Consider the following 26,450-nt stretch of genomic DNA (forward strand, 5'->3'; position numbering starts at 1 on the left):
ATGTAAAAAGCCTGTACAGAGTTGACTGCAGGATCACAAAGAAAACTAATACTTTGGAAAATAGGACCCGATGATAGATTCCATGCCATGATTATTTGCCCGTGACTAAAACTATCATCAAGGATATTAGGCTTTTCAAAATATGATCGGTTTTAAGTGTATTGTATCAACTTGTAGGAAATTCTTTTTTGCCGTACACTATGATACAATTTCCCACCTGGGAGAATATGCAGTTATTGGCATCTTAGTGGGCTCTGCATTCTTTATTGTGGCCTCCAAGGATGACAGCTTTTATAGCTACCTTTCTTGAATCCTGATTTATAGCATTTATTTGGTTTTATTAATGACGGGCATTTAGAGGTTGCTTTCAGAACGAACAGGAGTGTGCAAGATCATGAAGGCCTGGGCCTGACAGACCCTCAGTCAGATGAATTCATCAGTTTAGTTGGTTTTCTTTACTATTGATGAAGGACTATAGGTTTGGTTTTGTTTGTTTTTTGGGGGGGGGGTTTGGTGAAAAGGAAAAGGAATTATTTATTCAAAAGTTATACAGGTTTGATTAATGGCTAAATGTCACCCTTAAATCTCAAAATCCCTTCAAAACAACCACCAGCACACACACCGTCCTGCCTTCCCCCCTTTGCCCAGTCAGGCCAGCCAGGGTACCGTCCTTCAGAAGAAAGAAAAGAACAGAGAACTATAGGTTTTGATGAGCATTTAGACAGTTAAGTGGGCATATACACACTTTTCCAAAAGGGAAGTCAGGGACTGTGAAGATACCTTGTGACACCTGCTTGCCCTCCATGGCAGGTATCTAACTACAAAGCAGATGGGGAGAGGGAACACTGGAGATGGCGTGCAGTTACGTCCTACCTTTTGCTAGGTGTCTCTGTATTACACAATAGATGAATAATGATTTTAGCATATCAAATTCTTAGCCAGACTTCGTCAATAAGTCAATTTGAATAGTTCAGGTCAATTGAAATCTCCTGAGTGACTAGGTAATCTTTAATCCTCTTGAATCATTCCCTACAATCTTTCCTTTTAAATTTAATTGAAAGTACTCAGTTTTTAAAACAATTCCTTCTGAATATTTAGTGATTCAACTATAAACATACATAATGACCTAATTCATTGATTTTTTAAAACTTTGTGTTATATACTTTTAAAGATTAAAGACCAGTACTGGACCCACTATATGCAAAGTTTTGGAACATTTGGAATATTTTGAAAATAAATAAAACCTTTATGAAGGATCATAAATGTATTAAGAGACTTACTATCAAATGTACAGTTATCATGCCATATAAACAATATAGGAAAATATTTTCAGTTGGATAATGCTTAAGAACCAGCAGAGTTAATCTCTTTGCAGAGGAGTCATAAGAACAAATTGAATTTTACCAGGGAATTACCAGCTACTTACTGAAAAATGTGAAATGAAGGTGAAAGAAATCAAATGAAATTTTAATCAACTCTTAGTCTGTCAGAGTTTGATTTGGCACTATTGAGATCCTATATTGAACAAAAGCACATATTTACCTTTCCACCTATATATTGAGCCCAGAGCTTTAGTTTATTTAAAAAGCTAGAAATAAGACACATCTCATAAATCAACCAGTGCTGTTATGAATGGGAGAACACAAGTAAAAAACATAAAGAGCCTAACATTCGATATCACTGCTTGAATTGGTATCTCTTTTTCAAATATTTGCTTATATTCGTCAATATTGTTTTCCATTAAGTAGAGTGATAATGATTTTGTGACTTCATTCCTTTATAAGACGGTTGAAGAATAGCAAGACCTCTACAGATGGACATCGATACCTTTTTCGTGGCCGGATCAATACAGAGGTGATGGAAGTGGAGAACGTGGATGATGGCACAGGTAAGCGATAAGATTTACAATGAAAGCTCAATGGTAAACTCCCTCATAAGACAGACTTCTCACTTGAATAATTCACATGCAGTGCATTAGAGCTCTGAAATACTTTGTTAGGTAGAGCAGTCAGAGGAAAAAGGCAAAGGGGAGAGAAGGACTATTGTCATAACGGGAATTTATATTTGGCTGAAACATACTGACGTTAAACACAAAGATACAAAGAAATAGCTGAGTAGAAATAGCATACTTGGAGACGCCCACAGTTCCTAGTCTAGAGAGTGTGAGTGCAGAAAATAGTTAATGAATAAATTGATTTTTTTAAGTTATGCTATATGTTAAACCTATATATGTGACATTGTGTTTCTATAATATATCCAATATAGAATATAGCAAACTCTAGATTTATTTTAACTATACATACATCATTAATATAAACAGGTTGCCAATTTGCTTGTATGAGAAAGTTGTGGGTGGAGGTGGTTTTTGTAATTTTAAGTTCTCATTGTAAATTTTCATTTTAAATTCTTTATTTCACAAAGATAGCAAACTTTTGCTCTGTAGATTTGAAGGTATGGAAATCATAATTAGCCACAAATATTGAGTAAAATGAAGTTAAATGATTTACTATTTGGAAAAAAGTTGTCTATAATATGAATGCTTAGTTAATTGAATCACTCTTTCCCCAATGATTTTAATTAAAATTTCAAAAGTATGCTTCTAAAAGAACAGACAAGATAATGTAAAATATATTAATTATTGATAGAAGATTTTATTCCCATGTAGAGAAATGTCTTTGTAATACTCAACTTAAACATGGTGTTGGGACACAGATTAGCCCCACCCCCCACGCCTGCTCCACATACCTTTGTTGTCATCCCTGGGTCTCAGGGGGGAGAAACATGTTTATAATCTGTTGGGAACACAGGTTTTCAAATCCTCTCCTGTGTGCCATTTCTCTGTCTTATTGTTAGCATCCTATCAAATTGTCCAGAACTTAAAAGAGTGAACTGTGGTTGCCGCAGGTATGGGAAAAAGACACGCAATGGACACAATTCAGGTCATTCCTGAGACAGGGAACTTACCTTGGGAACAGGTCATGCTGTGAAGATGATCCTCATTGGCGGATGGTGGGATAGAGATGTGGAGCTGTTAGTCAGCAGGATCAGGGAGAAATCTCACACTTTAAATCCCTTTCTGTGCTGCAGACTTTAGGCCAGTTGCAAAGACTCCTGTGGTCACATGTGGGACCTAGCAGGCTATCTTTCCATGACAGGGCATGTGCATTTGTTTTTTATACGGTGGCAGTAACTCATTTTAAAGCTTCTAAGGAGACTGTTTAGTGACACTTAGAATGCTACCTGTCTAAAACATGAACAGCTCTCTTGTTCAGTAACCTGAATGCTCAAGAGAACATCCAAAACACTACATTTTGCTTGTGGTGGCAGTGAGAAAGGGGAAGGCACAGTCCAATCTCCACGCTGTTGCTTTAGCATTCTCTCTGTTTTCTTCCCTTTTTTCCATGGCTGCAGAGCCCCTGTGTCTCACTTCCTTCCTTCTCCCTCAGATGATGTGGTTGCCAACATTAATACCACATACTCTGGTCGTCTAAGTGACTTTTGTATTGATTACTTGGTTACTGTGCTCATGGGAAACTGGGACGTTAGATAAAGACATGTAAGAATCCAGGGCCTTTGGCAGGATGGGCATCAAATGCTGTCCTCAGTGTATCTGTGTCAGATGTAGGGGAGTGAGAGACTCTGAGGGGTGATGTTAGAAATGGTCCATTACTGAGCACTGTCTGCATTCAATATATAAACATTTTGTTAGTGCTTTTGTTCTTCAGCACACATATAAAGCAAAGATAATTTGAAGAATTTACTGGTTTTAGAACTTTTGTGAACTGAATGATTGCATTGATATAATAGTATATATAACATTTGCTTATTCACCTTTGCCCATTCACTTCCAGCTGACTTCCATAGCAGTGGACACATCGTGGTTAATGGATGGAAGATACATAACACAGCAAAAAATAAATGGTTTGTGTGTATGGCAAAAACACCCGAAGAGAAACATGAATGGTTAGAAGCTATTTTGAAAGAAAGAGAAAGACGAAAAAGTGGGTATATGAATTGGGCACTATTATACTTTGTGGAGAGTCTAACTTAGCAGAAAAGCATTTAATGGGCAAAAGTTATGAGAAAGTAAAAAGGTATTTAATATTCACTTGAACTTTCTATGTGATGTAAGCCCCATGCTCAAATATTTTCTGAATGCTTCCCACAGTTACTTACTAAAATAAAAGATAAGAATAACCTAATGTAGTTAACAAAATAATTGTATTGTGACTGGCAGTGTCTTTTTAATAGTGCCTTAGTCTATTCAGGGAGCTATAACAAACTACTAGGGACCAGGAGGCTTATAAACAACAGAAATTTATTTTTCATGGCTCTGGAGGCTGGGAAGTCCAAGATCATGACAACAGCAGATTCTGTGTTCTGTGACAGACCACTTTCTCATACAGGGCCTTCTTGCTGTCTCCTCACCAGGTGAAAGGAGCAAGAAGGATCTCTCTGGAGTCTCTTTTATAAGGACACTAATCACATTCATGAGGCTTCCATTCTCATGACCTAATCACCTATCAGAGGCCTCACCTCCTAATGCCAACTCGCTGGCATTAGGTTTCAACACGTGAATTTCGGCAGGCACACACACACAGGCATTCAGTCTACAGCAAATAGTTTCATTTGCTTTAAAACTTGTGCAATTTTATTTGCACTTTATTCTTGCCATTTCTAAAGCATCATCACCAAATTGTCCTTTAAGAGATAAGCTTCAATAATACACAGTGTTGTAGGGCCTGCAACAGTTGTTCCCTGTATATTTAATAGAACACTGAAATTCCTAGGCCAAATATGTTAGTGTCCTTATTACTGAATAAGGCACTTTGGATATTATTAACCTTTTAAAAATGTTACAGTGCCATTGAATATAATGTAATGTAACCCAATAAGGAGCTTGTTCACAGGAGGCGGGCCTAGCTCAAATTTGCTTCATGTTTTTAGCAAGACTTGCGGGAGGTGTTCGGTCTGGCAATGTTCAGTTGTGTGGAGTTTGTCTGCAAGTAACCATATTTCTGCAATTCAGCTAGGAAGTAGAAATGTTTGTATAACTACTAATTTCTTTATCAAATAATTGATAAGAAACATGACAGTAGTTTTTCCTTTCCCTGGAGGTCTAGGAATAAAACATTTAATTGGCGATATAATTTTAGAATACAAAGAGCCCTTTCTATCTTCAGATATATTCCCTTGAAGAATGAAAAAAGTTTATGTCTTAATTAAAATATCCATAATGCACAGAGATGTAAGAATTTCCAGATACTTCCTCCTTTGATTGATATTGGATAAAGAGCCAGATAGGAATTTCTAAGACAAAGATTATTAATGCATAGTGGACTCCTAAGTTTTTTTGAATCTAACAATTAATTCAAACATACCAAATTATTTAAAAGATAAATTGAACTTTTCATCAAATTGAAGCTTTTATTTTTCAGAATGATTACGCATGTAGATATGTCTGAGAACCCCTACAAGGGTGGAGAAGGGGAGAAAGAATGAAGGAAAGAAAGCACATTCTATAAGTCTGTATGTTGATAGGCTCAAGTCTTTTTTTTTTAAAGATTTTATTTATTTATTTATTTTTAGAGAGGGGAAAAGAGGGAGAGAAACATCAATATGTGTTTGCATTTCAAGTGCCCCCTGCTGGGGCCCTGGCCCACAACCCAGGCATGTGCCCTACACTGGGAATTGAACGAGTGACCCTTTGGTTCATGGGCCGGAACTCAATCCACTGAGGCACACGAGCTAGGATTCAGTTCTTAATGTATTATTCACTATTACTGAGAGATGTTATGGCTCCTGCATTGTAAAAAATAAAATGTTAATAAGAAATTTTGTAGCTTGAAGACTAAAATACTTCAAGTATTTCTTCCTCTTGCGGAACAGTTGTTCATGAAAGTGTCACTGACTGAGTGTCAGTGTTCCCAGGACTTCCGCTCTTAAACTCTCTCCTTTTCAGCTTGTCCTCTGAGCTTAGTTTCCAAAGCAACAATACTTCCTTTCCTGCGCTATCCTGCCTTCTCCCCCTGGATAAAACAGACTGTTTCCCAGTACCTAAGGAATGGAGGACCTTGAACTGCAGTTGAACAAGGACCGTGCCTAACACACCAGTGCATCTCCTATGCTGTCACCTAAACCCAGGGCTTCTGTTGGTACTGCTTCACCTCAGTTAGCTCTCATGACTCATTCTCTCTGCAAATCCTATTCATACCTGTGTACCCAGACAGGGTCCTTCTGTAAATTCTTACTGGACATTTCTCAGATAAAGGAGCTACTCTGAATGTGCCTCTATTTTATCACAATTTTTCCTCTAAGGCTGCCTCTGGGGCCACCCAATCCAGTTGTGCTGAGTGAGTCCTGCAGAAGGGGCCCATAGAGTGTGGGATTCAGCGGTTCTGCCTCCACTGGTCAACCTATGTACTTTTAAGACACATCTTGCACAAAGGTGCCAGATGGCCCTGGGCATCTTGCCTCCACTATCTCCCCGTCTCCCATGAACTTCCTGAAAACCAGCCCCTGTAATACAGAGCTCTGTATCCATGGCCCCAGCACATGGTAGACATGCAATAAATGTTTGTTTAATGATGAATGAATGAAGAGACTTCTTCAGTTACCTGTCCTTTGTTTCACTTTTGATAGGTTTAAAATTAGGAATGGAGCAAGACACCTGGGTAATGATCTCTGAACAGGGTGAGAAACTTTATAAAATGATGTGCAAACAAGGAAACCTGATCAAAGACAGAAAAAGAAAACTGACTACGTTCCCTAAATGCTTTCTTGGAAGGTAGGGTTGGTGACCTGGGGGGAGGGTGTGTGTGCATAAATATATGTACTGTGACCACCCCATGTGTTGTTTTCCTTTAAAAAATATTCTCCTAAGCATTTTTGAATATTCTTTTACTATCAAAATTTCCTGGACCATAGTGGATTGAGGGAATGGTCGTAGAGCTAGGAGCCATGACAAGGAAACTTAAGGCATTTATTCATTCATTTATGACTTCAGTAATTCCTGATGTACTGTGTTCCAAGGGCAAAGCAGAGGCTGTGCAGGCAAGCGGGTGTGCTGTAGGGGACAGAGTCTGGCAAGGACGTGAGTACAAGGCCTGAAAGAGAAGACTAGAGAACTGGAAAAATGCAGCCTAAGCAACCAGTTAATTTGGAATTTTGACAGCTGGGTTCAGGATGAAGGACTCTAGATGAAGGGTCTGAAAAAGTGGGTCATGTCAGGGGCCAGGCGTGGAGCAACAGGCAGGGAAGTGGCCTGGGGTGTTGAACACAAAAGGGCTGGTGTGTCCTTGGGTTTTTGCAGACACCTGCACATGGCCAGTCCCTGCTGGGTTAAGCAGGCAGAGCTGAAGGGAAGGGCGGTCCCTCAGGTACCTACAGGTAGGCCAGGCTCTGGGCTGGATTCTTTCTGTACATTATTTCTGATGCTTGAATACATACTTATGTTTTATAAAGATTCAGAAACTAGGGATCAGGAAGTTTAACGTGCCCAAGTTCATGCAGCTAGTGAATGTTAACGTCAGGTCTATAAAAGCGGGCTAGGGCAGCAGTTCGAGGCCCAGGCTTCACAGTCAGACAGTCTCCAGATCTGGCCTGCCACTAGCTAGTTGAGATTTGGAAAAGTTAAATTTCTCCTTCCTCTCTAAAAATGAAGAATTATTATAATGCTTACCTGTAATATCTGTCAGAATGTATGCTTAGTTAGCTGTGCAGACATATAAATTCACCACGGGCCACACCAGCTCCGAGACCCATTAGGAGAATATAGGTCAGAAACCTTGTGCTTGCAGGGAGGGCAGCATGGCATCTCTTGTCTCTTCTTCAGTGTGTGTGGTCCTCACAGCAGGCCACATGGCTACCAACAGGCTTGTGCTGTTAGTGTTCCTAGTCCCCCAGGTGATGGCTCTTGTGCAAGGGAGGGCAAATGTGAGCCTGCCTTGGCTTAGAAGCCCCATATTACAAAGAAGACACTATTTCCACCAACAACCTCATAAGCTTAACTTCCAAGGTCCCCACAAGGGCATGTCTATTACGAGAGAATCACTTCAAGCTCTGGCTTTCATCAGGTGTTACGAGTATGCAGTTTAGCCATCGGGGTCATTTTTACCATAAGCCACGCTGCCTCCTAAGCACCTGACACCCTGCCTTCATCAGGTTTCTAGGGAAACAAGGTCAGGAAGTTAATCCAGGGTCAAACCTGTCTGTGTTGAAGGAGAAGGGTTTTTGTTAACCCTTTACCCACGCTATTTCCAGTGGCTGTAGTTCTAGTTTATTGCAATGATATGCAAAGTATTCCCCAGAGTGTCTGATGCATAAAAGACTCAGTCAATGTTAGCTGTTATTAATTGCATTCTTTTCCATAGTGGCACACTCCCTCTTGTGTCCACCATGACCTGCCCAGTTAGGAATTTATGATCAAATTACCCTGTGAAGTTCTTTTTGGTTAGATTTATTGCAGTGCCCCTTTTTCGTCCATATTCATGATATATAGCAGTACTTGAAATATGCTTTTTCACTCATTTGAATTTGACACATTGAGGATCTGATGATGTCAGAACATAAAATTATGCTGTAGCTACATATCAGCCATTCCAACACGCTTGCCAGTATCTGACATTTAATAAGTGTTCACAATGCTCCAGGCACTGTGCGGGGTTCCTGACATTATCAGCTCATTTAATCATGTAACAGCACTGTGAGGCTGATATTATTTCTGTTATGGAGTAAAAAATCTGAGGTTCAGTGAGCTAGATTTACTAGTCCAGCATCACACAGCTATCAGAAGCAGAGGCAGGATCTGAATCCAGGTTGTCTTGTTGCAAATTATGCGATCTTAACTGTTATCTTATATTTCACTTACATCTTTTATTTTCTTTCTTTTGGATGGTGCTTATTTAATAGAAGAATAGAAAGCACTTTAACAACTTCTTCTGCCTTAAAATGTACTTGTTAGACTAGACTTCATGTTTAGGATTCCATATTCCTTGGCTATTTGACTTTAACCATATGTGTTGCTTTTGGTTTTGAAATAAATGAACAAGTAATTTCTTCATGCTTTCTATGGCTTTGCTTCTCCAGCCTCTGTGCAAAATGAAACGGTCCTAAAATATATTCATTTGTTTATGTGAAATGTCAAATGTTACTTTTTTATAACACATGTGATAACATTTTTATTGTAAAATGTCTCTGTGTTTAGTGTTCCTTTAATGGTAACACATGGCCTTAAAAAATTTACTGCTGCGCTGATGCTCTCTCTCCTAGGTGTTATAAAACATCCCCCTTCTTACCTACCATGCCCGGGGCTCCGCGCCGCCCCCCCCACATGGTGATAGATGAGAGCTGTAACCTTCGTCTTTCACACCTACAGCAGCCACAGCAGCTGTGTGTGGTAGGCAGTGCTGATGGATGGTTTTGAGCTGCAGTATTCCTTACGGATGACAGTTTAGAGACAATAAATTTACCAATTAATTTTAAAATTTGAAAAAATTTAGTAAAACTTTTCTATGTCTTTTGGTGTGTATTAATTTTTTATTAGTGCAAAACAAATTATCTGCATACCTAGTGGTTGAAACAACACTTATTTATTCGCTTCTAGTTCCATACGTCAGGTGTCCCGGTGAGCAATACTGGGTTTTCTGCTGAGGCTCTCATAAGGCCAAAATCAAGGTGTGGGCTGGGGCTCTTATGTTGAGAGTTGGAGGAAGAATCCACTTCCAGGCACATTCAGGTTGCTGGCAGAATTCAGCCCTTCATGATGATAAGAATGAGGTTCCATTGTATGTTGGCTGTTGGCCAGGGCCACTCTCAGCTAGAAGCTGCCTGCATTCCTTGCGTCATGACCCCTGCACCTTCAAAGGCAGCAGTAGTATGCTGAATCTTTCTTATACTTTTAATTTTCCTCACTTCCTCTCAGGCCACCTGCCTAAGGTCTCTGCTTCCAAAGGCCCCGAAGGGTTCAAGTGATCCGGTCAGGCCTTGTGGGATAATTTCCATATTTTAAGGTCAACTGACTTGGGATTTTAATTACATATGCAAAATCCATGGACTGGACTACCTACATTAGCCTACATTAAGGTGTGATTAAAAAACCATGGGGTGGGATTCTTGGTAGGGTGTGGGAAGACACCTTCAGAATTCTGTCTGCCGTACGGGACACGCAGTTTTGTTTACCCCCTTGGAGTTTCTGACCTACTGGTTCTTTGTGCTTGGAAAACCACATCAAGAGTTTATCTCTACAAAGTGTTCCCCCTGATATTACCAGTACCCACCTGGCACCAAACATAGTTATTACAATATTATTAACTATATTCCCTACACTGTACTTCACATCCCCTTGACAATGACTGTCTAACCACGATGCTGTACACCTGAAACCAATATAAAATAATATTGAAAGCAAACTGTAATTGAAATATTTTAAAAAGGAGTTTATCTCTTATATTAAGTCATTATTACTTTATCTAGTTCTGTCCTTTAGCTGTGTTTAGGATCTGTTTTATGCTCTTTAGTCCCAATTTGCCTTTATGTGGGTAGTAACCTTAGAAGTAAAGCTACTTTAAGATTTTCCCTTTGTGTTTTTTTAGAAGTCTCAATAAGTTAAATAGTTATTAAGTATGGTGAAGGTTAAGTCTGAATGCATGAACATGGGTTTTCTAGAAGAGTCCAATTTAAATAACTGTAGGCTTTATGTATATGAAAAATGTATGCTGAAATTCACTGAAAATATTCCTTTATATCTTGAGGACTTCTTTCATAGCTACTTGATTAATACATAGCACAGAGAGACTTCCTGGGGAACAAATAACTAGTTAACCTTTTCATTGGATTTCTGTTGCAGTGAATTTGTGTCATGGCTATTGGAAATTGGAGAGATTCACAGGCCTGAAGAAGGTGTTCACTTGGGACAAGCATTATTAGAAAATGGAATTATACACCATGGTAATAATTTTATTAATTGTTTACTTATTCTATTTATTCATAGATTGCATGTATCTTAGTTCCATCAATTAATTCAGTTTATAATAATTGTCCACATTATAGGATGCTTATGTTTTTCCAACATTTTCGAGTGGCTAGTGTATCTAGAACTGTGCTTCAGGTTTATAGTGATCTATTTCCTCACTTTAAAATGAACAATTACAATGCAGTCCAGAATCAGAAGTGCAGGTAAGTGTTGTAGGACTGTGGAGGAAGGGATGGCGGGTACTTAGAAATGCTTCATGAGGGATGCGGGATTAATGTTGGGCATCGTAGACTGAATAGAACTCTGGACAGGGACAGAGGGCAGAAGGACATCCCACCCGGGGGAGTGTTATAGGGCACTCAAGGACAGGAGTGGGGAAGCTCATGGGAGCCTCTTCAGGGACCAGCACAGTCTCATGGAGCAAGACAATACACTTCCATAGTGAATCTACTGGGGCAGGGGATGGGGTGAGGAAGGTGGACAGACACATGATCCAGAAGATCCTAACTCACTGGTTGTAGCATCTCTGGCTGATTCTAGAGGTAAGAAACTGATGGACACTTTTAAGCAAAGCAGTGACCGGATTTGTTTTAGAGCTAACAGATGCAGCAATGGAGAGACTGCAGGGAACCCCGTGTGTTGGGGGGTCCATTCATGCCCAGGATTGAAAGGATCAGGGCGTTGCCAGGGCGTTATCAGTGGGTGTGATGAGACGGGCCCATTGCAGAGATTCTGGTGACACTGAAACAGTGTATTTGATAATCGGATGAGGTGAGATGAAAAATGAAGAGCAAAATCAGATATTCTGAGCTTTCTATTTGGATAACAGAAAGAGCTAATTCAGGAGGAGGAACACATTGGGGAGAAAAATAAATATTTGCTGTGGGTTAGATGTGAGACACCCATAGAGAAGTGCCCAGCAAAGGTTAAAAATGTGTGTGTGAAGCTCAGGGTAGAGGAAGTGAGAGACAGATTTGGGAATCATTTCGATGAGTTATCAGATTCCTCAGAACATCAATAAGAAACAACAAACAAAAAACAAGAAAGCAATGATACTGAGACTGAGAATAAAAGCTTAAAGAATGCCTAATGTACAATGTGGGAGAGGAGAAAAAGACTGGGAATTATGAATAAATATGGATGCTTGGCTCTAGCATTTTGATGTTCATTTTCTTTCTAACTTAGAGAGGGTTGGAAGCAAACTAGATCCCCCCAGTTTTTCCCACCACACTGGGTGCCCCTGATGTCACACACTAGCATGCATCTAGATAGGAGTCCTCTGGATTCCCTTTCTCTCCCTCGTGAAAGGAAAACACCAACAGCAAAAGACTGTTTGGAAGAGATATCAGAACGGGAGAATTTCAGTCCTAATCAACCTATCTCCCCTATGTCAGACATGCTCTTCAACAATACAATTTTAAAAAGGAAGTGATAGATATATTCTGGGTTAAAATTTATTTTGAAATTTCAAATGCTAGAACTGTTTGATCATTTAACTTATGGGAATTTAAATCCTTTTGACAGTGATATTTATTAATCATTGATTAACTCTTTTTCTGAGAACTGTAGTGCTCTCTTATTGATATTATTCTGTTCACCACAGTTTGATTTTAATGGCCTGTGCTATTACTATTTTCCGAATTTGATCAGTTATAACGTCAGATTTGGCATACAGAATTTTTGTCACTGGAAAGAATCTCTTTTTAAGTATTTAAAATTAACATATTCCCCCAAATTAGATGTAAGAAAACATATTATGCAATATCACATTAATTTTATTAGAATGAAGAATATGAACTACACATGCTACTTTCATTAGTATGTGGTTCCAACTGCGTTTTAGTGAAAATAGAATTTCTAAAATAAAGTTGAATGAGCCATCTGTTCTAAGGAAAGCAAGCAAAAAAAAGTAGAAATTAGACTATTATTGCTGTTATTCACATTGCAAATACTGCTGAGAACTTCATCAGAGGTAAAGTCTTGCTATACCAGGAATTCATGGGTTGAAGCACACATGGTTTCTCTGTGATGTGCTCATAGTATTCTTGTCTGGTGCTACTATTTACATTATAAATGATTATGTGAGAATTCAGAGACTTCATTCATCATATTCACTGGTGTGAAGTTGGCCTGTATAAGCTAGAGAGAGCTGGTAATTATATTTTTAAAAAATGTGCAAGGTGATTTTTAAACACATCTATTATTAAGATTTAAGTTATAGAAACATATAAGTGCATAAATTATACACAAAGGTAATATATTCTTAAAGCTCATCACTTTCTAATTATTTTACTATATTATATACACATACGGGTACATAAATTATAAACAAAAGTAATATATTCTTAAAACTCATCACTTCCTAATTATTTTACTGCATTGTTAGCTGTGCTTGCTCTTGGTGTTACTTATATTTGTTACTTCTGTGTGATGGAAATACTATGTAACGTGTCACTGCATGTCTAATTCTGTATTAAGTGACCGTTCAGTTTTAGTAGCTTGAATCCAATTTTAGTAGCTTGAAATTGGCCATTGTGAGAGTATTTATATCACAGAAATTTGGTGAATGGTACAAATCAGAGCTACCACCCAGAGAGGCAGCTGTTCAACATTTACCCATGCAGATGAACCCCAGATTAATTCTCCAAGTCACAGGAGTTTGCCTCAGGGTTTAGCACTCCATTTGAATAGGTTAAACCATCATGTGTTTTACGGTGGCAAGAGAATTTGGGCCCAACATTTCCTTGAATTATGGAATATCAAGACAATTTATTTCATTGAGCCTTAAGGGATAAAACTGGGAATAGGTAGGTGGCATAGGAAAAATAAATAACTGGTCTTGAAAGATGCCATACGATTTCAAAATATTTTTCTTGATTTTATTTTATTTTTCACACAATGTTTGTTTTTTCTTTTCAGATTTTTGGGCTGATTCTGAGAAAGGGATGCCAAAAGACTTTGTTGCCTGTCTTTAATTTTGGGGGGCTGGGGGTGGATGGGCAGCAATCTTGTCTCAATTTTATGGCTACAAGCCATACAAGCCATGCGCGTGGTTTGGATGGGTTGGGGTAAAATAGGCAAAACTTTGTGTGTGTGTTTTGTAAGTCTTTTGGCTTATTTTTCTGTATTCACCAAATGTAGTTCATGAGATTTAATTCTGACAGCTTTTTCTCCCCCTACAACATTGTTAGCAAAATGTAAAGGTCAGAGTCTTCTATCTAATCATGAAAATAGAGCACATTGCAATAAATTACCTCTTTTGCAAGTTTTGCATTCCCTGTAAAGAAAACATTTTCAGGTAAACCCTTTGAGATTCCATTTGAGGTTTTTCTTTTCTAGAAGAGTCATTTTTTAAAAATAATTGTCTGTGAAATGACTTCTGGAAAAAAGATAAATTGAGAGGAAGTTTAAGAGGAATTTTTATGAATATGAAAATTTTCTTCTAAAGATGCAAGTGAAGGATGACTATTCTCATTTTCCTGACTACTCTCATTTTCCACCGAGAAAAAAAAATTAAGTGACATAAAAAAAAAAAAAGCATTTCTCCTTGTAATAAAACTGTTAAAATTTTGGAATCAGTTACATATTGAAATTATGTAATCTTCTCTGGAAATCTAAACACAGGATAAACGGTCAAGATTGGTGTATGTGTGGTCTTGGCTTGATCACTGTGGTATAAAACGGATGAAAGTTAAACTTCCCTTCTAGGGCTGCGACTCAAAACATAACTCACTTATTGGAATATCTGCTTTTTAAAGGGCACATTTTGCTCACCTTTGTGGTATTGTAAAGAAATAGAAAACACAAACTCTTATGTAAATATAAATACACTACACACAAATGCACATAATATGCTAACTAAATGTTGCTAACCTCAATTTAGTTCTTAAGTCATTATATGAAAATGGTAAATGTTTTATATAACCAAATCGTAATAAGAATCTTACTGTCTAAATAGTGGATTCGCATTACTGTGTCAGGAAAACAAAAGCTTTTGGTAAAACCAAAGTTTCCATATTTGGGAATATTTCATAAAGGCACTTGTTTTTAGCTGCCACTTTTTTGTTTGTCAGTATTTTAATATGTTGTTTTTATGTTTTTAGTTACTGATAAACATCAATTCAAACCAGAACAGATGTTATATAGGTTTCGCTATGATGATGGAACATTTTATCCCAGAAGTGAGATGCAGGATGTGATTTCAAAGGTAATAGCTTTCACAACCTTTAATCAATAGCAGAATTCATGGCATACTTGAGCAAGATAAAATGCTGTTGAAAGAGTTAAAATGTTCTTCTGGTACAAATTTTAAATGACAAAACTCTCAATTTCTTCTTGCTGCTTCAAGAATTTTAATGTTAAATCATTTTTTCATTCTCTTACCTAGTTCTCTATGGAAGTAATGCGGTTGCATCATTCAGAAGGTTATATCCATTGAAAGCTATTTTACATGTAGAAATAAGTGGTCATGATACATGAATTGATATAAATTTAATGTAATATTTTTATTTGTATACTTGACAAAATTTATATTGACATACAGTGAACCAGTAGTATGATATATTGCTACATAAGTTTATTTTTCATTAACATTATAGTTTAATATTTTGTAATTTAAGAAAAGTAACTTAAAAAGCCCTTTGTGTATATAGATATCACATGCATTTGACAAATTCATAACTATTTAAGCCTGTTTTTAATGATTTAAATCATAGTATTTTTATGACTCACAACATACATATTATGTTTAATGTAACATTTGAATAACATATATATAGTGTGAGATTATGTAATGATTCCAAAATGTCAACAGTGAATAAATACATTTATTTCAAAATGTCATTGGTATGTTTTTTGAGTTATCTTACTTGCTTTTGACATGTCTTTATTTTGCAATAGGGTGTAAGATTATATTGCCGTCTTCATAGTTTATTTACTCCAGTGATAAGGTGAGTCTGGCGTCTAAGTTATGGGCAACTTATACAGAAATATTTATATTGCATATTAGGTAAATATTAACCAGCTGGAACATGTTGGTGTTTTTTTTCCCCAAAAGTAAAAATTTTACTTTTAAATATTGGGTAATAATTTATCTCAAAATATTTCTAAATTTTCTGAGACTTTAATATATAGTGTCTTCCACTCTTTTTATTTTGATTTCTAAAATTATTTGCCACTAATTCACAGTAAATTATTGACTGGATAATGAAATGATCCATATTCAGTTCATATTTAATAAATAATAATTGATTGGGAGAGAATTTGGAGATGTTGTTTACTATAAATATTTACCATTATGATTACATGTATATTAATTTTTAAATTAAATTGTGCAATCCAATTTTGAGTGTGTATTTTGTTTAACAGTATTTCCTTCTAATTGTCTTTTATTCAAAGGAAAGATTTTTTAATTGAAAATTAAGAATCACTTTGGAGTTAATAAGTATAATTTAATAATTTTATTCTCTATCATGTTTTTCCTTCTGAAGAGCTATGCCTTTTATTTTTAAGAGAAATCAGGATTAATTTTCAGTTTATCTCTATAGAAAGAAGCAGAACACATAGAGTTTTATGTTATGATAATTCAAAATAGAGGAAAACATCCAGCAATATTACTATGCTTTGTAATATACACTGATGTACACTAACTGATAGAATGTATCATTAAACTAATTTCAGATGGCCAGATATCATTTGGAGTTTATTGACAAACATATTTTTCACACAAAAAATATGCATGTATGATTTCCAAAATGAATAAAGAGGCTTTTCAATTGTAGCTATAGAATTCAAATGTTTGATGTACAGTGTTTCTAGTTTTCATTCTGATTTCTAATTCCAAGGAAATGCAGAGCTTAATTAAAAATAAACATTTCAGAAGTTGCTGTTTGAGTGTACTGGAGTGCCCACTAACGTTTCATAGAGAGCACATTGCAGGTTCTGGAGGGTAAAATGGGATCTTACCCATTAGTCTGAGAGTGCCCTGTCTGCTTTCATAGGCAGGCTTCATAAAGTAAAAAGAGGAGAAAGAACCAGCATTTGCTGATTCTCTGGCACAGCCACCCTGCAAATATTTTGAATAATTTAATACTAAAAGGAGTTTGTTTAACTCAATAGCAAGCAGTGCTTATTTTTTTCTGCTAAACTAATAGAAAACATAAACTAATGTCACCTGCACAGATGTTGAGTTTGTATGTGAGAAAATGTGTTCTGAAAATATATTTTAACCATATGGGATTTCTTATCAAGAAGTTACACTTGGTAAGAGCTGATAAGAAAGAATTGTTCTTTGGCTAAAAATGACAATGTTTATGAATTGTCAAGGGAAAATTTATGGGAAAAAACCCATAAAACAGATGGAATGTATGAGAGTTATGCTTTTAATATGTATGAACTCAGCTTATGACAAAAGATTACTTGGGTGATGAACCCATAAACCAACAAACATATGGTCTATAATAGATTTACTTTTTTTTTTTCCTAATTTTGTCTTGGGTGACGAGGTATCAACAAGGAGATAGATTTTAAAAGATTTTAAATTTTTTTTCTGTTGATTACTGGCTAACCTAGTACATTTATTATTGAAATCTCAAAAATTTCAGCCATATTTCAGGGAGCTCTTTATGAAAATGAATAAAATGATGTAAATATTGATTGGAAATCCCTGACTGAGGCTAGAGAACTGTGAGTAGAACTAGCAATTATTCATTACTTCAAGTTGTTTACAATTTGGATTTTTTGATGATTTGAAAAGATTTCTCATTCCATATTGATCCAGGCCTGCAAACTCAATGAAGTATAGATTTTTACCTTCCGGATCTAGTTCTGATCATGATCACTTTGTTGATGTCTAACTAAACTATGAATGATTTCTCAGATCTGGGAAGTCTACTGAAAGGAGTCTGATGTAGAGATAGTTGATTACCTTGGTTCCCTGGGGATGTGATGTCACCATGACAAAATGAATGACACGGTTCTCAATGTGTTTACCATAGGACAGGCCTCTGGTCTTCTACTGTAACCGAACTAAATGACCAGTCCTTCGGAGCAAGTACAGCCTTCTGGGAGAAGTCAGAGTTGAGAATTAAACGGGTTGCTTTCCTCTCCACATTTTGAGATGTTTTGCAGAATTTGCAGATGATTTAAAGGGGAAAAAAAAATCTATTTTATTATTCTTTTATTAATGAGATATTGTATTCCTACTAAGTTATCAGCAGGTAACATAGCACTAATAATCTACTTGGATATAAGAAAATGTCAAAGAAGAAATGTCCCGTTTTGGTATCATTGTGGGTCTCTTCTATTGGTAGGGGCTGATGAAGGAGTTTTCAGGTGTTGTATAGACCTTGTAAACCTTTCTTATTTACACATAATGTGGACAATCAAATTGGATTACATTGAGTAAATGTTCCTATTACACATGCTAAATGAAATGTTTCCCTGTGTTCACTTAATCTCTTTCCTTAATGTTCTTGATTTTTCTTTTCTTTTCTTTTTTTGTAGAGATAAAGATTACCATTTAAGGACCTATAAATCTGTAGTCATGGCCAACAAACTGATAGACTGGTTAATTGCACAGGTAAATAGCCAAATAGAAGTTGCTGAGTTACCTTCATTATTGATGAAAGTTTGAGCATGTAATTTGGGTATTTTTTTTTTGTAATGCCTACTTGCAGATGAGGCACAGCGAAATAACTCGACCAATACATACATCTAATATGAAGCAGAGTTAGGATTTGAACCTACATAATTTACTTGACTTTGGAGACTTCAGGCTTAATTTTTGTGCTACATCATCTCTCAAGAATACGTTCCTATTTTTAAATTATCAGATGAGATACTTAGGTCAAAAATAAAGTGTAATTTGAATACCACTGAAAAGAAACAATGGACATATATTTAATTTTTTTTGCTTGTTTTGTTCACTAATTTGTTTTAAAGTATCACTTTGTTAATCCTTACAAGTAAGTATTATCTTCCTAGGCCTTTTTCTCTGTTAGATATTAATTGTGCTTTCATACTATGAACTTTAATAACCACCTCCATACATTTTAAATAGGAAAGTACAAAATTTGTTGTTGTGATTTTATTGTATTTCTTAGAATACAGGAGCCAGGAAAATGGTATTTGCCAGTCTGGTCACCTCACCCATCATAATAGATATTCAAATATAAATTTATTTAAATGTTTTATTTTACTATATCAACTAATAATGACCACATATTTTCTTTTGATTAAAAAAAGGCTGAAAACAATTATATCCACTTTGACAGACATATTATTTTGGAAAGCAGGATATTGCTTGGTTGAAATATTGTCATTATGTTTGGGTATTTGGGTATATGAATCAATTTCATAAATAATTGTTTTGTTATTAAATTAAGTGGCCTACTTCCTGTTAAAAGTGAATAATAACATTTGCTACTAATCACAAAAATGTTTATTTTTGTTTCAAATATTAATGTTTAACTAACATTTGATTCATATATACACATTTTGGGATTTTTATTATTAATATTAATTTCTGAACTATTAAAGGCCACTATTTTTGTATTTTATAGCACTTAAATTTATTCTATTTAGAAGTTAAGGTTTTTGATTAAACCAGCAATTATCTTTAGATAAAACCCCAATTCCTCCACAAAATGTGTTTACTAGCGTCAGAGCCTTTTCTAACGCTATGGTCAGTGTGTCATTGGAACTGGTTCTGCGCTTGATATCAGAGTTAGAATTTCACATAGGAACTATAATGTAACCGGATTCACATGGACTTGTACTATGTGTTGTTTATGTGAGAAAACTGAAGAACACTTGTCTGAAATAAAAGCTGGTGGTGAATAAATATTTAAAGTTCTGACTCGGAAAGTCAGTTATCATCTTTTTTTTCCTTGTGGCATTTTTACTTTCCAAGTGTGGGCATGAGAAGAATAGAGTAAGTTGTTCAAAACCTGGACCAAGTTGCCAGTAGTTTTCTTCAGGTTTTCTTAGTGGTCTGTTAATGACTCTACTGGTAGAAATTGCAGTGGACTGGGACTCAGTAACGTGGCGTCTGATGACACCTCTGTCAATAAGTAGTTATGCAAACTTGGGCAAGGCACCTACTCTCTCTAGATTATATTTTCACGTTTGCTACTTGCTGTAGTAGCTATCCGTGTCATTTCTTCTCTGTCACATAAGTTTTATGATTCTGATATTGTAAATCTTATCCAAATGTAAACATCAGACATAATGAACTCTTATTGCTTAGCTTCAGATTGGGAAACTATGGGCTGCCTTTGAGCATGAAAACAAAATAATGAAATCATAAGAGAATAATAAAGTTCTAATCTAAAGAGTAAGGGTTTCTTTCCACCAAGACCCCCAAATAAATAATAAAGCAGCTAGACTGCATAGGCTTAATTGATTTGGATAACTTTAGAGGACAGAATACAGAACTATTTCCAATATGCTAGTCTATTTATTGTTTGTAGTATATTTTATATCTGACAGTTTTTCTGTTCTTCTGCAATATATTTGATGTCATGTTGGACAACATGGCAGCTGTAGTTTTCTTCTAAATACATTTTTCATTCACTGTTGTGCTGCTTCTAGGCTAGTACAATGGTGTATAACTTATTCCATGAAGTCAACTTTTTATGTAGCAAGTACATTAATGTACTTCTAAAACATCACTTAAATCACGTAAATTGTGATTTGTTTATGGGCCAGTCATATTTTATAATTAAATAATGCTTTTCTTGTTCACAACCAAAGTCATTCCTGCTGTGCTCTTTTTAATTCTTACCACTTCTATGTGGCACAAATAGGATTTTTAAAAGGCATATGGATACCAAAACATTTTAGATCATATGTTTTGCATAGCAATTGAATAATCTACTAAATGTCAGTGATTATTAAACAAGCTCTTATTGTAAGTTTAACAAGTGCTTTCATGATTAAAATTAACCAACAAAACAGGAAGTAGGCATGGTTCCTGCCTTCAAGTTGATTCATATAATTTTTTTGTATCCTCTAGGATTTCGCTCCAGCATCATCCCCCCCAAGGAAGTTTTGCTAGGTTCTCCACACTGGGCCCAGGGTCCTCTTTTGGGGTCCCAGTTTCCTGGGTATATCTGTTTTAGCAAATACCATAATATATTGAAAGTGTCCTAACACACATGTTTCTAAGGGCAGGGACCTATTTAACCTTTTCCCCAGTACCTAGTGCAATGTCTCATTGATACTTATTATAGACCACATTTTAAGTGGCTATATCCTTCACTAGATCCTAATTTCTTGAGGGCAGGGAAATGTTTTATATTTGAGTGTTTTACTATATTATCTCTAGCACTTGGCCCACTATGTGGCAAAAAGCATAAATATCTTTTGAATGAATGCATAAGTTACCAAACAGCTAGAATTTGAAAAGGACACAGATGCATTGTCTGAAGATACAGATTGTAAGTGTGTTTTGTTAGTCAACTGAAGGATTAGTGAGGGTAGGAGCTGAATGAGCTGGAATTGCCTTATTCCTTGACAGGCAGAGAGGCAGAATTTATATGAGTGAAGGGTAAGGAGAAGGGCATTGTAAGTATGAATAATTACATGAGTGAAAGCAAGGAGGAAAATAAGCCCAGAGTTCAGACAGCAGCAGGGCCCAACTTGACTAGGGCAAAAGGTGTACATATTTGGAAAGTAAAGCTGGAGACGGAATGAAGCCAGGATGTGGATGTCCTTGAAAACCAAACAGAAAATTTTCATATGTTATGATTATAAAAAAAGAAAGCCTGTTTAAAGTTTTGGAACAGGAAATTTCTGTGTAATAAGATTTAATCTGTAACAGCATATGTTGGAAAAAGTACACCAAAAAATTATCATCATCTTAGGTGAAGAAATACTAGAGTGTTCACAGAAATGGAATTGACAGAGAGAGGAAAAGGAAGATTAGGTAGAGTACCTAAGTGCTAAAAGGACTAGGGAAAAATGAGATAATATGTGGAAAGCATCTTCTTAAATTATAAAACATACGACTTTAAGGTTATACACACATATATATGTATACATTTACATATTCATATATATACACATATATGAATCTATACTTACATGAAAAAGTAGGTACCATGACAAGATGTTGCATAGGGCTTTCTTTTTGGATTCACTTATATGATCTGATTATTTTTTAGGCAAGATAATGAAAGAGAAGCTTGCATTTGCTGGCTTAGCCAAAAAATTTACTCTAAGGGTCTTACCAGTCAGTCACCCTAGATTAGCATGTTTGTATAGGGGTTTTTACAGAGCAAGACCATTTGGTAGAAGGGAAGTAAAAGCTGAGATCATGCATAATGATTTACTTAGCTTTATTTAGTGAGATTTCAATATATAGGCTATTTGCTTCATGCAAAATTGGGGTACAAGATTGAAGAAATATGAGAAAGAAATAATTTTTGCTAGCAATAAATCTTAGACACATGTTTTTATATTTAATATATGTTTTTTCTCAAGAGATATTAATACCAGTGGAATATGTTTTTATTATCAAGTGATTGTTTTATAACAATTAGATATATCGTGGGCTTATGAAAGCAATATACCATAAATATGAATGACTTTGTCAGTTTAGTGCTGGGAATAGCAAACATAGTAAAGATGCAAACCTTCAGTCGCCTATTAACCTGTACATTGCTTTTATGGTTAACAGGGGGATTGCCGTACCAGAGAAGAGGCAATGATATTTGGCATCGGACTCTGTGACAATGGATTTATGCACCATGGTAGGAATGTTTATTCTGGAAGCTTACTGATGTATTTTACTGTTTTGTTTTTGTTAGGACACTGGGAGTATCTCAGTGTTCCAGTGAAGTCATTTAGAGATGGACCAGTAAGACTGTTCGGGCCTTTAATGTGCGCACGTTGGGTGACCACATCTGCATTATCTCCCAGTTGCCATGACTACTCTTCTAGTTTTCTAGAATATAACTGATTCCAGAAGAGCAAGGGCTTGAGCTTAGATGTTTTTAAGAAAATAATTCACATACTCCTTTGAAATTATTTCAGATCAGACTCATTTCTTTTTGAATTTTAGTATAAAAATGATTAAAGAGAGTAATGTATAGTTATTTATTCATTTTTTATAGCACTTATTCATATTTTTATTTATTTATTCTTATTTTTATAAAAATATTTTTAAACTTAGAGAACAAAATAATAAATCTCTGGAAGAAATCTGGTTTCTGGTTACTAATTAAAGATTGATTTTCTTTCTTGTTTGAAGACTTAATTCCCCTTAAATTTATCAAAAATAAGGAGTCTGAGCTTTTGCTCTTTATTACATCTTAGAGATTTCATAAACCTGAACAGTCTATTTAGATTGCTTATATATGTGTATATATAGATACATATATATATATGATTATAGACATGTGTTTGATAGCACTCATCAAATGTATGTTAATATATATGCTTATAGATATTATTCAATAGCACTTGTCAAATATTTGACACCTATTTGTCAATTACTTTCAAAAGGTGCTTAGCTTTTTATGAAGAAAGAAGTACAGCAAAAGTTACAGCAACTTTGACAGCATCCTTGGTTACTGTATATTTCTTTGGGAATTTCATTGCATTCTACCATGTCTAGAGCACAGTGTCAGCTGTGATATAGAAATATTTATCCTTGAAGAGCAAACCATTGAATGGAAGAAATAACATAATTATAAGGATGTCATTATAATATCAAGCTGAAAACAAGCAGTAATTTGATTTCAACACTTATTTTAAAGTGTTGAGTTATAGCAAAGGTTTTTCCTACAAAAGTCTTGGTCAGTAAAGCACAAGCAATTCAGCTGATGCCTAGCTTTCCTGATTTCTTTTCTTACTCATTTTAGACAGACTGTTTTGGGGAGGACAACAATAGTAAAACACCATGTGAGTTTTGGGAAGCTGCTTATGTCATACAGACAAGATCTTATGTATATTGTCATTTCTGTTGTTAGCTATGACTTGTGTTACTTTTCAATTTGTGCTTGATAATTTTATTTATTAACTCACATTGCCAGCCAGTCTTTCATCCAAAGATCACTACATATATGATTACCTGGTCAATAATTATCATTTGGAACTCTATAAAAATAATGAAATAAATAGCTGTCATCTTTGCGTACTACAAGTCAAGTTATTTACATTATCACCTCATTTCTGTTTTATACAACATTATGAAAAAGGTTTTATCGCCCTCATTTCACAGATGAAGAAACTGAAGTTCAAAGAGCTTATATAATTTTCCCAATGTTACGACCAGAATCAACCCCAGACCTGGAATTTAAACACAGGTCTGTCTCATCATAAAGAATTAAATTTCTGACATGTTTGGGGACCACTGCCTCCCTTTTAACTACCTGGCTTAATAAATCAACCTGTCCCAGCAATGTACTCTGCAAGGTACTAAGGAGAGGTAAATGAAAAGAGAAAAGATTCCTATTTTAATATGTTTTCACAGCTTTCAGTATCTTGCTGAATACAAATGCTTTCTATTGGCATTAACCCTTATTTTTTAAAATGCTTATAAAACATAAACTTTGAATTTGAAGGAAAATATTAATGTTCAGATGAAAGGGAAAAACGACCCTTGCAAAAATAAAGTTATTTGAAAACAACGCTTTTAAACAGTAAAGAGCTAGGAATTAATGAAAACTAAAATCACATGTCACCCAGAAGACTTATTTCTGGTTTCAAGTGTTGGAACAAAATGACCACAGTGGGAATTGCTCTCACACACAGAAAGAGAACGCTTAATCCACTTGCATTTTCCCATAATTGTGCAGGATATTAAAAAACATACTTAAAATGTTTAGTACAAATTCAAAACACTGTAGTTTTCTATGTTTCGGATTGGATACTTTTTTTTATTCAATATAATCTATTTAAACTTAGGTTTTAATCTGGAAAGTGAAAGACTTGGTTAAGTATAAAAAAGTTAATGTTGAAAAAAATATGCCTTATATTAAAAATTTTAGATAACAAATTAAAGGAAACATTGGCTTGAAATTATAGAAAGAAATAGAAAATTATCATCAATAATAGTGAATATAACTTGTTCTAGGGGTATCAAATTGAGGCCATGGTACTGGTACTATTTCACTGAATGTCTATCAATTTGGACAAAGTATTTGATTTTTAGATTAATTGAAACAATTTGAATGTATCTCTGCTTCCTTAGTCCTTGAAAAAAGTGAATTCAAAGATGAACCTCTACTTTTCCGTTTTTTTGCGGATGAGGAAATGGAAGGATCCAATATGAAACACCGACTTATGAAACATGATTTAAAAGTTGTGGAAAATGTTATAGCTAAGTCATTATTGGTAAGTTTTTTACTGTAAGTTTTCTTCTTGATTAGATATTAGCAGGAGATTACATAAACATGTTTGATGGTGATACATATTTCTTCCTGGTTGATTTGCAAACTTTTTCCTACATACTTTATTAATAATGTTAATATTTTGCATTTCAGATTAAATCCAATGAAGGCAGCTATGGTTTTGGATTAGAAGACAAAAATAAAGTTCCAATAATTAAGTTGGTAGAAAAGGGGTCTAATGCTGAGGTAATGTAAATTAACATTTTTATTTAAATTTGTTGCCCATCACATATAAATTTCTAAACTAATTGAAATCAGCCTTTCAGTATCTTTATTGAAAATAATGTTACTGAATAATCCTAGTCTGAGGTTCTACCAAATGCTCTTGGGGTCTGTGAATGGAGCCCATGTCTGGACACTCAGGTGTAGCTGGGGGACAGTACTGGAGACCCACAGTCCTGCGCTTCTTCACGTCCTGGGGGACCCAGTGGCTCATTCGATGCCACCTGGGACTTCCCTTCTCACTAAATATAGCCTGGAACCTTGTGAAGATACATAAGGTGGGGCTATGTTATGTGTGTCATGTGGTTCTTCCATTAATTTAAGGGCAGTGTCTTCTATTTTTCTATCCCTTTTGACTGTCTTATAAATAGAACCTTCATCAGTAAACCAGGTGCTTTGACTTACTTTCTAATTGGGTTAATACTGATTGATGTTCTCTCACCTCACCAGCCTTTTAAACCAAGAAATCTCCCAATCATTTATTTTTCCATTTATTCAGAAATATTTATTTGGCGCCTATTATATGCTAGGCAGTGTTCTGGGGTCTGGGAATATAGCAATGAACAAAATAGACAAAATTTCCTCTCCTCATGAAAACTATTTTCCAGTATTATATACCAAGTTTATTCTCACCTTGCTGCCTGGCTTTAAAATGCTTAATCCTCCAGCAAATTTCTCAATATTTAAATCTTTAATAGAGAATGTGATAACAAATGAAACATGGCTTTTAACTTCGACCTATTTACAGTTAGTAGTAAACTGTCACTTATCTACTCATCTGCCAAAGCCCAAGGTCTCTGTCTTTTAACCAGAACACAAACTCACATAAGACAAAGCTTAATAAACAGCACATTAATAGC

At 35.5% G+C, this 26,450-nt stretch overlaps 1 protein-coding gene across 1 annotated transcript in view; it reads left to right on the forward strand.

Annotated features, from left to right (window-relative positions):
• Positions 1-26,450, forward strand: part of PREX2 (phosphatidylinositol-3,4,5-trisphosphate dependent Rac exchange factor 2) — a 228,740-nt gene that overhangs the window by 83,230 nt on the left and 119,060 nt on the right. Inside the window, exons 8-17 of the mRNA XM_054590233.1 lie at positions 1,785-1,888; positions 3,852-4,001; positions 6,643-6,787; positions 10,847-10,947; positions 15,076-15,179; positions 15,872-15,921; positions 18,476-18,551; positions 22,653-22,725; positions 25,170-25,312; positions 25,462-25,554. Of these exons, the coding sequence (XP_054446208.1) occupies positions 1,785-1,888; positions 3,852-4,001; positions 6,643-6,787; positions 10,847-10,947; positions 15,076-15,179; positions 15,872-15,921; positions 18,476-18,551; positions 22,653-22,725; positions 25,170-25,312; positions 25,462-25,554 (1,039 nt within the window). The remainder of the gene's footprint in view (positions 1-1,784; positions 1,889-3,851; positions 4,002-6,642; positions 6,788-10,846; positions 10,948-15,075; positions 15,180-15,871; positions 15,922-18,475; positions 18,552-22,652; positions 22,726-25,169; positions 25,313-25,461; positions 25,555-26,450) is intronic.

This window comes from Pteronotus mesoamericanus, unplaced genomic scaffold (assembly GCF_021234165.1).
Source record: "Pteronotus mesoamericanus isolate MK-2021 breed Mesoamerican mustached bat unplaced genomic scaffold, CSHL_Meso_final scaffold_174, whole genome shotgun sequence".
Lineage (NCBI taxonomy): Eukaryota > Metazoa > Chordata > Mammalia > Chiroptera > Mormoopidae > Pteronotus > Pteronotus mesoamericanus.